We start from the raw sequence: 13,873 nt of genomic DNA on the forward strand, positions 1-13,873 counted from the left end.
CATTCGACTACAGAGGGTTAGTTGGGTCCTTAATGTACCTAGTTAGGGGAACTAGACCTGATATCGCTAATGCTGTCAGAGAGCTTAGTAAATATCTATCTTGCTATAATAAGACTCATTGGAGAGCGGCTCAGCGAGTACTAAAGTACTTGAAAGGAGCGTCGAGGTATGGCATTGAGTACAATGGTAATAGTACTATTAAGTTAGAGCTATACACAGACGCGAGCTTCGCGAATGCATCTGAAGAAAGGAAATCAATTACAGGATATGTATCAATTCTCGCTGGTGCATGCATTACCTGGAAGAGTATTAAGCAAGATTGTATTAGTCTTAATACAGCGAAATCAGAACTAGTCGCCGCTAGTGAAGGAGTAAGAGAAGCAATGTGGTTACGATTACTACTGCAAGAATTAGGCTACGAGCAATTACTACCGACTCATTGTTGGTGTGATAATACGGCCGCTATCAGTATTATTAAGGACCCGTGCAGTCACTCTTCTACTAAGCACATTGATATTAGACATCTTTTTGCACGAGATAAACATGAAGATAAGCAAATCAGGGTTACTTATTGTAGCACCAATGATATGATAGCGGATGCCTTAACTAAACCCTTGAGTCAAAATCAGTTTGAAAAACTCCGATTTATGATGGCGTTAAAGACCTTAAATAAGAGTTCCATAAATAAAGATTGCCATACGTAAGTAAGATTTGGCTTCAAAGATATGTTTACAAGATCAAAGTGGAATTTCAATTATTGGCAGCAAAGTCAGAAATAAAGTTAACAATAAAGGGCACATTTTAGTGTAAGGGTTTGGTAAAAGTACGGCTTTAGCCTTAAAAACTTAGATTTACACGTCACCTAGCCCTCTAAAAGTAATTCTGACATGTCCGGGCTATCAGCCCCTTGCCCCAGAGTATATTTTACTCTTTTTAAGTTTAATTCTATCCTGACTCTCTAAATACCACCAAGTAAAGCACGAATGGTCAAAGACTGGAAATTCACGGGTACCGGATAACCGGACTTTCGCTCCGCAGTGCCTCCAATGAGCCATTGGCGATCCGTTTAGGTGCAAAAAAAGCCAGGACACGAGGGCCGCTGTGGCCTATGCCGGATCACTGTCGCCTGATGGGATACGGAGACGCTTGTGAACCCCCCCCCGAAGGGTAACGTCGGGACCTGCGCTTGACAGCAGCAAAATAGAGAGTGAGCAGCTCTCGCAAAAGTCGGAAACTTCAAATACATAAGCTAAGTTACTTTTAATATGAAATAAAGTATTGCTTCTGATTTTGGGTTGCGAATTTAAGCTTGGGTATGTGCCCAGCATTCAAAGTTATACTAAATCCCAGTTCGGTAGTTTGATTTTGCTATTTTGGGCATGTAAATCTGAGAAAGGTTGAAGTCGACTTCGAGAAGGATCTTTGGTGACAATATGAAGAAAGTTGACGGACAATAAGAAGAAAGTTTATGGCAACGCTGGCTTCTTTAGTGGGAGTGTTGCGACGCAATACCTTTGAGTTTGTATACTCGGTTTGTGCAATATGATAGGTTAAAAGGCAATCAAATAGTCTATTTGATTGAATAAATGTCAATAAGGGCAATGGCTGAAGGAAAGAGGCCAGCGTCCACCCAACTTAAGATAAGCCGAGGGATGTGGTGGAGAGGTGGCCATGTGATGCCACCTCATATCCAAAACTGACGGCAACTACCAACTACGTGTGTAAGCAACAGGTTTGCACTTAAACACGACACAACTCGAAGCCGGCAGCCCATAAAGCGATGAGACTGCAGCTCGAAGCACCTGAAGGACAAACCTCAGAACAAAGTTGAGCAAGTCGTTTGTAACGATATAAAACTGCATTCGCATTGACCTTTGCTGTTTCTTACCTGGCTGCGTCCACGCGCTGCGGGTGCAAGCATCCTTAGTTGTCGTGCTAACATACATCGTGCTAATGTATAGTGCAATGTATCGTCCCTAACCAGATAGCAACGCCGTGCTGTAAAAACATTACCTTTTGTACCAGTTTACCCTTTTAGAAAAAACTAAAAAAATAGCTAATAAGGTTTTTACTTAAAAAATCGGCCCCAGTGCGTCGTCCATTTTTGGGTCAAATTGTATAATAAGTATTTATCAGGCAAAACGTGCTCGCTGCTGGATCAAAATAGAGGATTAATACAATCCAGCGCACTTTTGGGACGTCGCTTCTGGGTTTCCCTTATTAAAATGCTTACGATGTACTCCCGATTCCGAATCCTATATCCATCGTCGCTCCGACGCTGCTAAAGCATGACGCACATGAGCTTCTTGGATTGCAACCAGGTGATCCGCTACCTCGGGATCCGCAACATTCTTGCAACATTTACTACTTCAAGAACAAATAAATTGTTCCCTACGACCAGGAACAAAGCACACTTCTCGATACAAAGTTGAGCAAATCGAAACAGAATTGCATTCACATCGTCTATTCGTCTGCATCCATAACAGGCGTAGTCTTTTTTAAGTAGAATTCGTTGAAATCGAAGCGGGACATGAGGAACGAAAGACTTTGTGATCCTCTGTAAGCAACATTAAGTGCGTCAGAACATTTTTTAGCCGTTGGGACAAAGTTGAGCCGTACCGAACTGAGTTCTTCTTGACGATTTCGAGGAGTTCTAGGAACTGGCCGCTGAAGTCTTCCGCGATTTCTTCGATCTGCCGCAAGATCTTCGAGTTGGACCCAAACGTGTCTCGTTCTGCTCGCACACTGTACTCATCTTCCTCTGGTATTCCCCACGAGCTCTGCATAACAACAAACCACATCGGTCAGTACAAACAGGCTTCTTAGGGAGCGCTATGTGAAGCGTACGCCAAGCTCCTGGTGCTGCATCAGTTGCTGATGCCTCTCCTCCACGTGCTTTTCGTGCATCGCAGTCGTGTATAAATTCTCCTGTGCCTTGCAGAATCGGATGATCGTTGCAAAGATGAGCTTCAGCTGTTTCAGAAGGTCTCGTGAGTCCTTCATCATAAAGCCCTGCGATCACGAAACACGCTCGTTATTTGCCGCCATTGGTCGCTGGTAAACTGATCGATCCTTACGTTCTTCTTGATGGAGGTTATGTACGCCGCGTGGCTTTCGATGAGGCCATCTAAGTCTTTGGCAGCGTTCAGATCTTTCACCAACTTATGCCACGCCGTCTCCAGAACCTAATAAGCAAAGTAAAGCACGTTAAACCCAGCGAAAGGGAGAGAGCCAAGATGACTATCAAATGTTTTACCTCGAACATAATGTAGTTCAAAAGGTTCGTTATAAAGTGGATCATCTCCGATCGCACGAGTTGGCTCCTGTGAAGCACAGGTCTAATACCAGGCACACAGCCCTGCAACGGGTACAAGTTAGAGGACGTCTGACGCTTTGGAGATACGACAAGAGCAGAGCGTACCTGGACCTCATGCCCAAGATTCATATCCTTTGACCAAGATGCAGACAGTGAATGCTCAACGCGCTTCATTCGCCACAAAAAGTCGAAGATTTGCTGGTATTGCAGCATCGAAGACGCAGGAATGACACTATTCACTGGCGCTTGCAGGTTGTAGTGCAAGCAGAAGATATCCCAACCAGTGTCCGCTGTCAAACGCAGTTACAAGCACACACTTAGAAGTCGTGTCGCCTGCTGCAATAGATTGGCAATTCACGTACCTGATGATCCCTGCAGTAGTTCAACGTCTAGACGCCCTAAAATATCTGGAGACTGAAACACAGCGTAAAGTCATAAGCACCGGTGGAAAATCTAAGCGTTTTTACAAGAGTACAAACCTCAAACTTTGCGTTCGAAGCATTTAGCGCTGTTTCCAGAACGTTTGTCAGCGTATGGCGGTAGACTTGTGCTCCACGCTTTGACAGCTCCGGTCCTAGAAGATCCATTAAATATTGAATAAAGTCACCCTACAGACAAGTGCACGGTTGATACGACGTTAGCCTTATGATACCACGAGCAATTATATGCCAGTCTGTACCTGTCCCAGTAGCAAATAACGCTTTAATGCTTGGCAGTGATCCAAAAGCCGATATTTCTCCGTCAACGTGCGAATCAGATACTCGTTGGTAGAGTTTGACACACTTTCAATCACTGTTTCAAGTCGCTTCAACTCTGCGAAATAGGCTCCTTCATGCGCTGTGTCCATTCCGATCACGGCGGTCTCTTGTGCAGCGTCCATAACCCACTGTATTAAGAATCGACCAATTGATGAGGCTATGGCACGACACATAATCAAAAATTACTTCCACGTACATCGGCATTCCCACAGCACTGGCGAATGAAGTTGATACTCTTCCCAATGACCAAGATCTTCTTCGCAAGCTCTCTACGCACATCAAAGAGGCACAAGTCAGTGTGCGTGACCAGAAACGGCAAGATGAGCAGGTGCTCCTACATGGGAATGAATGTGGGGAGCATCTTCAAGTTCAACGTGTACTTCTTGGCCCAGAACTGATCATCACTCACGGTGGAATCTGCCACCACGAAAAACTCACCCTACCAAACCACGCGTCGGTACAAAATGCCATACTGAGAGAGTTAACGCGTCACTTACATGCACATCTTCCAGCTCGCCTTCGAAGACCCACCGTTTAATCATCCGAACGATTGGGGCAGCAATCTGCTTCAGTACTCGTTGAACGGACTGTGACACGTCTGGATCGCCATGCAGTACGTGCGAGTGAATGCCAGACGCAAGCGCTCCGCCACGAAGTCCGTCAACACTGTAGCGACACACCCATCGTTAAGTAAACCCCAACATCCGCCACACGTACGCGGCCTTACCTGTCGATAAGACGAGCCATCAGCCGCATTCTGTCAAGTGGATCCTGAAGCCAGACGATTAACGTCCGCAGCGTCAGGCTGCTAACTCGACGTTCATGTGGCTGCCTCGTTTCAGCATCTTCATCAATCTGCGCTGCCAGTACAGCGATCAACCGGAAGTAATCTACTAGCTCGGTGTTGAGCACATGACAGAAGCTTTGTCCCACCTACAGGTAGCGGAAACGTCAGTGATACATTTTACATAGTAAAGCAACTAAGGACTGGTACGAACCAAGCCAAACGCCAGCTCCTCACGATGCTTTTTGATATACTCTGAAATCTTGCGGAAGATCCAGCCAAGATCGCACAACATGTGGATCAGCTCACGCATGGCTGTTAAGCAAAACGCAGCACACACAAAAGTGAGTGTTTCAAGTCATCGTGTCACGTAGTATAAGTCCGTATTTACGCGTTGGGACGCCGACACTTCTCGTAATCTGAAAGCGGTCGGCTGCGTCGTCAAAGTACAAATAGCGCGACTCGATAGCTTGCAACGCGTACAGAACGTCGCGCAGAAGAACCTCCTCTGGTACGTCGAAAGACGAGCGTCCTCTGGCTCCATTGAGCGCTTCTGAATGTGAACGAGGGCTGGTGCTTCTTCCTTGCCTTGGTTTGTGCGCGGGAGCAATTCCCACTGCAAATTTAAACGAATCTTCCAATGAATCCAAGTCCGTTTTGGACTCCTCCATCGACGGAACAGGTGCTGAGTTTTGTGCACCTAAATGTAATGACACAGCTGGCATCGACTGAGACCGGTGGTGGTCTCCATAGCCCTCAGACATCGAGCTGTCGACATCAATAGGTGTAGGTGCTGTCGAGTAATTGTCCATGCTTGTAGCTGCAAATTCTGGACGGTGGTGAACCTCCTCGGTGTGCAGTGGAGGCGGAGCGGTGTCCATCAGGCCGTACAGCAGCAACAACGCCTCACTAACATCAATTGCCGTTAGTAAAATGATTGATAGACGCAATATCGACCGCCACTTACGTTTTCTTATCCAGGTTCTTAAACTTGACGAAGCGCGAGTAAACCTCATTGAGTCGTGTTACTGTCTCGTGAGAATCGGCATAGAACTGCGGCGCGTCTGTCGCGATCTTGCGCTTGATCTTCTCCAGAACTGAAAACTACATTATCATTCCTCTCATTAGTTATTTATCCAAAAGATTACATCTGCGAGGGTACGTACTGCATCTGTCTGTGGAGCTGTAGATACGGCGTCATGGAGACGGACGACCGTGCGGCGCGTAGTGATGGCGGACGGCGCGCCATGCACCTTGCCTAATAGCTTATCCACCAAAACATTGATGTCTCGCGGACTGCGCGCACTGGAGCTGCGACGCGTGCTCATGGCGACAGCCGTAGCGGATGATGCGGATGCTACGGGAGGTCGGCGGAGACTGTCGGTGCTGTCCGTCGGGACACTGGACCCGCGTGTTCGCAGTAATGATGCATCGCTAGAGATAGTGTAGCTTTGCCTAGTACCCACAGAGCTGCTATGCGTACGTGACGGCGGGGCTAGTCGTTCTGCTCGGCGCTTCAAGCGGGCAGCTTGCCTCTCCGAGTTCATCTTTGAGAATCGAAATTGTATTTTAACTAAAGCAGCTTAAAAAAGACAAAACGAATGTAAATTTGAATTGAAGAAGGAGAAATTTCAGTAATAGTTCGATTTAATTCATTGAAAACCTATCGTGTTATTGGCTACAGTACAGTAAAACACGGTATAATAGGCAGGGATTGATAGTAGAATGATTTTTCGACAAACTACTATATCAGTTTAGCATGACCGTTTACAAAACTAATACTCGAGTAATATTAGCAAGACGAGGAGAAGCACTACTATTGTAGTACTATATTACTGGGCTATTAATATTGTCGACCACCAAAAATTATGGCAATGACCATCTAGCTCAGGAGCTAATGTACAATAGCTACTACGCTTGTATTAGCTTATTACTATCTAATTACAAGCAGAAAATTAGTGTCTTTGGACAACTCATTGGAGCATTTCACAGCAAAATCACGCCGTCTTGCTACAAATCTGAGGTAACGTGGATTATATCGTGAGTGTCTTTGCTGATAACAGTGAGGTTCGCACGTGGAAAGGTGGTATTACCCCCCCCCCCTTCGAGAACGGTTTGCAATGAGCATTTCATAGCTGCAAGTTTGCCAAGAACTTGTAAGGCTCTCTTCTAATTTCGTTCTGCTAAATCGCAGGGCACTATTTAGTTTTTTCTTACAATGTTATTGGTTGTGCTTAATACTACCTCCGCTCGGAAAAAGATAACCATTTGTTTTTTTTTTGCGCAGCGCTCCGCCTCGTTCATTTGAGCGTTTATTAATTTGTGAGAGGCTGGCTAGCTAGCTTTATGACCGAGAGCTGACAGTGAGAAACTAAGCAAGGCACAGGCGTTCATGCTCCGCCGTGCAACTACAGATACAAAAACGGATCTAAGACGGCAACTACATCGCCACATTCTGAAGGGGCGCTCAGTGGGGCTTCTGGAACTTCAGCGGTAGGCGGTGGGGTGCTGCAAGAAGCAGCATGTACGCGTTAGCATTGGCAAGTGAGATAGCGTCACAAGGCAGTGACGTAGGAAGAGTGCCAGCTCGTACTTGCTTGTCCTTGTGCCGGAGGCGCGCCAACTTGTGTAGTGGACGGGTCAGCGCACGCCGTATGTAGCCTTCCTGCTGAACCAGGTAGCAGCTCATGTTGGACGCGCGCTGAAGCAGACGCTGGTTTTCGCGCTCATTGACAGGAACTGCAGCGAATCTCTCGCCCAGCGCAGCTCGATCCACCTTCTTCCTACCACATGCGTTCTTCCTTGACTTGACCACGGCTGCTACTCGATCTCCCATCGAATTGATTCCACGCCTCCAAAGTCGTTCGTCAACTTGGCGGCCCACACCGAAGTACGCTGCAGCCCGAACGATCTCTCCATGCTTGAGCACTCCTCCTACGCTGCGAAGCAGTAAGGTCTCCCGAACGGCCTGGCGCTCACTGTCTGTGATCTCCCCCAGGTGCCAGCTTTCAAAATGAAAGCTGGGCGCGGGAGCCAGTCTGGTCGGGGAAGCGCGGGAGATTCGAAATCCAAAAAGTGATCGGCATAGAGGGGGTATTGTTTTGGGTAGGCTGTAATATAATTTATCTTTTTCAGAACGGAGGTAGTATTCGATCATGGTGTTTAGGTGCCTGTAAGCCAAAAGAGCAAAGTCATACTACTAGTAGTACAATAAGCGTTGACCCATCCAGGATACCAATTTCTGCTACCAGTACACCTGTCACGTCAAGGTTTCTAGTTGTATCTCCGCTCGAGGGTGGCGAATTCTAAAATGAAAAAATGCAACTTAAGTATGTTTTGATTAAAACGGATTGACTACAGTCCGAGGCTGAAGATCTCGTCCTCCGCAACGTCAGCAGTGGCATCACCTTCCTTCTTTGTCTGTTCTTCTTCTTCTCCGCCAACATCCTCTTTCTTCACAGACTCGGTGTCAGACGCTTCCGGTTCGGCATCCGCCATCTTGTCCTCTGACGTGGCCTGTGCCTCACCGATTTTTGCTGCAGCAGCTCGCAGCGCGGCTTCATTATGCTCGCGAGCAGCCTGCTGGACTTGCTCATTGATTGACGCCGTGCCGGTCTTAGACTCTTCCGCGTCAGTTGCTATCGTATCCGTAGCATTCACCATCTCCATCTCCTGCGACGGTGCAGCAGTCAGTGAGTCCATTAAAAACGCTGTCTCGTCCGTAGCACCTGTAGTCATAGGCATTGACACTGCAGGTGGCATTGTCACCGCTTGCGGCACTCCATCTGCCGATAGCGAGACATCACCGGGAGCTGATCCCATGGTCGTACTGGCGGTATCTCCTCCTGCTACAACATTGGCGACGATCGGGTCCAGACGGTGCCGCGAGCAAAATCGTGCAAACCAACCGGGTGAAGCCTTGAAGTTGGCCATCTTTTCGTAATTCTTAGACAGGATAATGGCCTGTTGGCGCACGGCTGTCTGGGTGAGCGGCATGAGCTGGTAGGGCTGCGACTCGCGCATGCGTACAATCCACTGATACAACTCCTCCTCGAATGGTGCATTGCGCTTGAAGCCGCCGCGCTTGCGCTTGTCGCGGTTGTGTTCATTGCCCATGTAGTAGCGATTGCGGATAGTGTCCTTCATCTGTTTGAGCTTGCGGATAGCACCCTCCGACACACCATAGCGCTTGGCCAGATCTACATTCTTAACCTTGGCCTCGCGCTGGATGATCTCCAGGATTTCCATGCGCTCCTGGTCGTTCAGACGGCGTCCAGCGCCGCGAGGTCCCATCGTAACCTGTCACACTTTGTCGCTCTGGGACCTATTCTTTTCTGCTTTTTGGGACTGGCCCTCTTCCTAAGTACGAAATCATTGGCTCAGAACGAAGCCTCCTCTACACAGGTGACACACCTAATAGTGTGCATATTGTGTACATGTTGCCATTCTCCTGGTCTGAATGAAGCAGGCAGCTCCACCAGCGGCGGCAGAGCTGGCCAAGCCCAAGAGGAAGCGACGCAAGCCGCGCTCGTTGCTGCTATTGCTCAAGAGCTTCGTCGGTTTGCGTGTGCGCATCGATTTGAAGAATGACTCGGTGTTGGAAGGCGTAGTGCAGGAGGTTGTGCAGGATATGGACTTCACATTACTTGATGCCTGCGAAACCAAACCAAATGTGGGTCTTCCTGCAACTGTAGAGCACGTGGTGGTAGTAAGTACTGATAGTAGTACTCTGGTGCTGATAGGGCACTACACTGATGCTGGATGAGGTGTTCGTCATGGGCAAGACAGTGCTATATGTGCACATCCCCGACCGAATCAACATCACTCAGCACCTGCAGCAATACGTGCGTACTGATGGCTTTCTAGTTATGCAAAAGGGTTATTGATAATTGTTGTTGCTGTCATGTAGACGCGCATGATTCGGCAGAGTGCTACGATGTACACTCGTGCGAAACGCACGGCCAGTTCACGACCAGGACAGTAGATACGAGACAATCATGATCTTAACGAAATACATACTACTATAAAAGTACGTATTATACAGGTGGAAGGCGCTGCGCTGCTGGTGGAGCCGGTCTTCTATGCTGCTGCTGTCTGTGCTGGGAAGAATTGCTAGATCCAGATAATGCAAACTTGAGGCCGCCTCCAAGCGTCTTCTGCAGCTCGGTGATGCGGGCTTTGAGTTGCAGGATGTGCTCTTTCTGGAACTCTGCCTCACGCATCTTCTCTTTGCGCTCACGCATCACCTCAGTGCTCACTGAGAGCTTCTTGTTCACAGCACTATTGGCGATCGAAAGGGTAGATTTGTACTTGGCGTCACGTACTTCTTGGGTCTGCATGCGCACGTTGTGGAACTCGCGCCGCAGCTCATTGACCTGTGTGGTTAGTATTGCGTTTTCGCGCTGTAGCCGATGCAGCTCGCTTTCGCTGATGGCCATGCCTTTCATGATCTTTCGCTTAAGCGATTCAACTTCTTTCTCGAGATATTCACGCTGGCGGTTGTACTCGGCCTGCGAGTTGGGCTCCTTCGCGTCGGGTGTGACACCGTCCTCGTACTTCTTGTTCAGTGCCATGACGGCGACCTTGAGCGCCTTCTTGTTATCCAGAAGCTGTGCACACCCTAGCAAATCTGTCTGTACTTGTCGTACTAGCGCCTTACCCAGCGCCACCTGTGTAGCTTGCAAGCTGAGCTCTTTTTGCATGCCGTCCATCTTAAGTCGCAGCTCTCCGATCATGAGATCTAACGCCGCGTTACTCTTGTGGTATTGCTCTAGCTCTGCGTCCATCTCTTCGATTTGCGTCTTCATATCTGCAATTTCCTGCTCGCGCGGCTCAATCTGGCGCTTCAGCTCCTTGATCTTGTAGTCCAGCACGAATTTGAACTTCTCCAACTCCTGGTTCTTCTTCTTCAGGTCGTAGATACGCTTCTCCTTGTCTTGGATCGTCTCCTCACGCTCTCGAATCTCCTTCTTGTGACCTTGGATATCTTTTTCAAGACCGCGAATATTCTCTGTCAGCTCCTTCCCTTTCTCTTCAAGAGATCGGATCTCCTCGCGTTGGTCTTCAATGTCCTTTTGCAAGGCCGAGAATTTCTTCTTCATAATGCCATTTTCGCCTTTAAGGCGTAGTGTCGCCTCACGCTCGTCTGACAGCTTCAGCTCGTACTTACTCTTCAGCTCGTCTACCTCGAGCTCTGCATCCTCTTCAAGAGAACGCTTCAGCGCTTCATTTGTGGCAATGAGCTCATTCTTAGCCTGCTCACAGACTGCCTGCAATTCCTGCTCATGAGCGAACTTTTGCTCGTACTCGGTTGTCATTTCCGCTAGGAATTGTGTGTGGCTCTCAACGAGTAGATGACTTTCCTCCTCGAACCGAGTGTTCTGCTCACCACGTGCCTGTTCTAGTGCTGCGTAGCGTGCTTTTTCAGCCTCGACTTTGGCTTCGTACGTGGTTTTCAGCTCTTGTATCTCACTTCGGTGCGTTGCAGCCATCTCGCGCATTTTCTTCTGGTACTCATTCTCCATTTCCGTCTTGTCACTCTGCAAGTCGCCACAGCGTTGTCGATCTTGCGTTAGCTCAGCGGTGAACTTGTCGGATACCTCTTTGATCTTCTCCTTATAGTTGAGATCCTTTAATCGAAGCTGATACTCGTTGTGCAGCGTCAACTCGTCCACCTTGGACTTCAGCTCGTTCATAAGACGATTCTTCTCTTCTAGATCCGATTTGGTAACCAGAATTTCCTCTGCAAAGGGTAAACCCGAGCCGTTAGCACCACCGCCACCAAGTGTCATGCTATCACTTCGAGCTTCTCGAGACCCAACAGTGCCACCTCCTGGACCGCTACTAGCACCAACGCTTCCTCCTTTTCCGATGACGTTTTGCGTCTCGAAGATACACAACGATCCATCTTCGCCTGTAGAAAAGAGGAACTGGTTGTCGAACGATAGTCGAAGTCGTGACACCGGGAGGTCATGGCAATGGTACTCAGTGTAGGCCTGGGACGCTGAGCCTGTACCTGCAGAAGCAGCAGCTAACGTAGATCCAGTCTGGGCTGTGGGTGATACAGATCCCGGAGAAGTAGTTACACCACCACTCAACAACGTCGTTGTTGGTAGCGGGTGGTCTTTCTCGAATGGCAAACGGTATAGCCTCACCGTACCGGGACGACCTGGCTCTGCCGATCCGACAAAAAGCACTTGCTGTGAGTTTGCGAGAGCTAATGGGCCTAATGCAGCCCCACTACCGCCGACCCAAAGCTCGTTTCGTGCCAAACCCGTAGCCGTATCAATCTCCTTGAGCATATTATCAGAGCCTGTTACGTACGCCACGTCCCCTTCTGGAGATAGCGCGGCATCAATGTATGAACAACGTGCCTGTGAGTGGCCATCGCCAGCTTTTGATGCTGAACGGAGACTCCAGAGGAGGACTGTACCATCAGCTCCACATGTTAGTAGCTTTCGGTCGCCAGATTTCCATGAAATCGCCGTCACGCGATTCGAATGGCCACGTAGCACGGACACCAACTCCCCTGTGTATGTGGCATACACATGGACGACGTTGTTGTTTGCTGCGGCGAAGAACTGACCTCCATTCGAGAAACGCACCTCTCGACAGCCTTTGATAGTAAACTCACGACAAGAGCGAATGTCGTCCATAAGGACGTTGAGCAATCGTAGCTTATCTGTAAAGCCCACAGCGACGTGCAAGCCGGATGGATGGAAGGCCACACACAAAGCGTCTTCGCGGAAGAATTTAAGGATATCAGTTGACTTGTCCAAGTAATTCCACACGCGCACAGATCGATCGAGCGCACAAGTCACCACTAGCGGCTTACGAATGCACGTGTCAAGTCCAGTGATATGACAGCTCCCACTGCTACTCGGTGCATGGAAAGCCGTCGAGACGACCTCGAAGTTCATGGCGTCTTCCTTGAGGATATCGGTGCTTGAGAGTGTAAGTGCGTACATATGGTTGTTCTCAAGGGAGCAAACGAGCAGATCTTCACTAGGACTGATAGCCAAGTCCTTGATAGTGCTAGTATCACCCTCGATTCGAAACGTTTTTGCCTTTTTGTAGTACTCGCGCGATCCTCCGTCATCGCTTCGGTCGTAAATGCGCACACAACCTCCCGACCCGCCACAAACGAAGCCCTTGGAGTAGCCCAACAAGGAGCTCACGTAGCTGCCGTCTCCCGTTGCGCCAGTAGTCGCTGGCGTCAAGATCTGTCTAAACTCAAACTGTTCGAACAGCCACAGTTCACCTGAGTCTGCTGCTGCTACAACGCGGTCGTCCGAGACCCAAGCATGTCGTAGGAAGTGCGCGGGCTCACGCTTCAGCGGCGTCGCCTGTAATCTCAGCTGGCCGTCTGTGAATCGGAAGAACTTTAGCAGTCCGTTGCCACTCGCACATATCGTTAGAGGTTCATTTGGACTGAAATCTGCCTGATGAATGACGTTGCCTTGAGGCGTTGAGGCTTTGACGCTCGCGAGCAGCTTGGTCTTCTCCCACAACCAGAGCGAAAGCACCCAGTCTGGTGCGCCTCCCTGCGTGATGCAGTACTTGCTATCGCCTGAAAACGCCACCCAGACAAAAGTTTCCGCCAGACCGTCACTAGGTGTTAGCGTCTTGCGGCGTCGCAGCGTATTGAGGTCGTGGATGTGCACAACCGCGCGCTCCGCCTGCTCCGCCACGGCCACGTAGCGCTTATTGGGCGACACGGCGAGTGCCGTGATACCGCGCCCCGTAGTCTCGACGCCATGTATAAACTGCTGCTCCTTGGACTCAAGATTGTAGATGATGACATTGTGGCCGCACGGATAAACGAGCACACTCTCCTCTGCGAACGCAACGTTGTTGTGCACACTGCCTTTGAGCCCAAAGAAGTGGCTACATATTTGATGTTTAGCTTTCAAAAGAGTACTCACAATAGATCACAAGTTTGATACACCTTCTTACCGATGGATGAGCCCTGGAGCGCTGCTGGTGTTGCTAGCGCCGCCCGCCATGGCTGCCAAT

The 13,873-nt window shown here is 49.0% G+C and overlaps 4 protein-coding genes across 4 annotated transcripts; 1 reads left to right on the forward strand and 3 right to left on the reverse strand.

The window, feature by feature from the left end:
• Positions 1–2,463: 2,463 nt before the first annotated feature.
• On the reverse strand, positions 2,464–6,396 carry PITG_11106 (gamma-tubulin complex component, putative; the record flags this gene model as incomplete). The annotated part of the gene is made up of 17 exons (XM_002901833.1): positions 2,464–2,557; positions 2,620–2,780; positions 2,848–3,012; positions 3,078–3,185; positions 3,257–3,358; positions 3,422–3,606; positions 3,679–3,730; positions 3,796–3,924; positions 3,996–4,202; positions 4,271–4,343; positions 4,413–4,513; positions 4,572–4,740; positions 4,802–5,007; positions 5,073–5,173; positions 5,250–5,767; positions 5,826–5,962; positions 6,025–6,396. 17 exons carry the CDS (start codon positions 6,184–6,186, stop codon positions 2,464–2,466), a joined length of 2,670 nt encoding a protein of 889 aa, XP_002901879.1.
• A 1,816-nt stretch (positions 6,397–8,212) lies between these two features.
• On the reverse strand, positions 8,213–9,151 carry PITG_11107 (uncharacterized protein; the record flags this gene model as incomplete). The annotated part of the gene is made up of 3 exons (XM_002901834.1): positions 8,213–8,265; positions 8,386–8,572; positions 8,723–9,151. The coding sequence occupies 3 exons, from the start codon at positions 9,149–9,151 to the stop codon at positions 8,213–8,215; spliced, it is 669 nt and encodes a 222-aa protein (XP_002901880.1).
• A 143-nt stretch (positions 9,152–9,294) lies between these two features.
• On the forward strand, positions 9,295–10,223 carry PITG_11108 (uncharacterized protein; the record flags this gene model as incomplete). Its single annotated transcript, XM_002901835.1, has 4 exons — positions 9,295–9,311; positions 9,368–9,530; positions 9,601–9,702; positions 9,768–10,223. 4 exons carry the CDS (start codon positions 9,295–9,297, stop codon positions 9,840–9,842), a joined length of 357 nt encoding a protein of 118 aa, XP_002901881.1.
• PITG_11109 (WD domain-containing protein, putative) lies at positions 9,895–13,863 on the reverse strand (the record flags this gene model as incomplete). The annotated part of the gene is made up of 2 exons (XM_002901836.1): positions 9,895–13,744; positions 13,814–13,863. 2 exons carry the CDS (start codon positions 13,861–13,863, stop codon positions 9,895–9,897), a joined length of 3,900 nt encoding a protein of 1,299 aa, XP_002901882.1.
• Between the last annotated feature and the right edge of the window lie 10 nt (positions 13,864–13,873).

This window comes from Phytophthora infestans, genomic scaffold (assembly GCF_000142945.1).
Source record: "Phytophthora infestans T30-4 supercont1.19 genomic scaffold, whole genome shotgun sequence".
Lineage (NCBI taxonomy): Eukaryota > Oomycota > Peronosporomycetes > Peronosporales > Peronosporaceae > Phytophthora > Phytophthora infestans.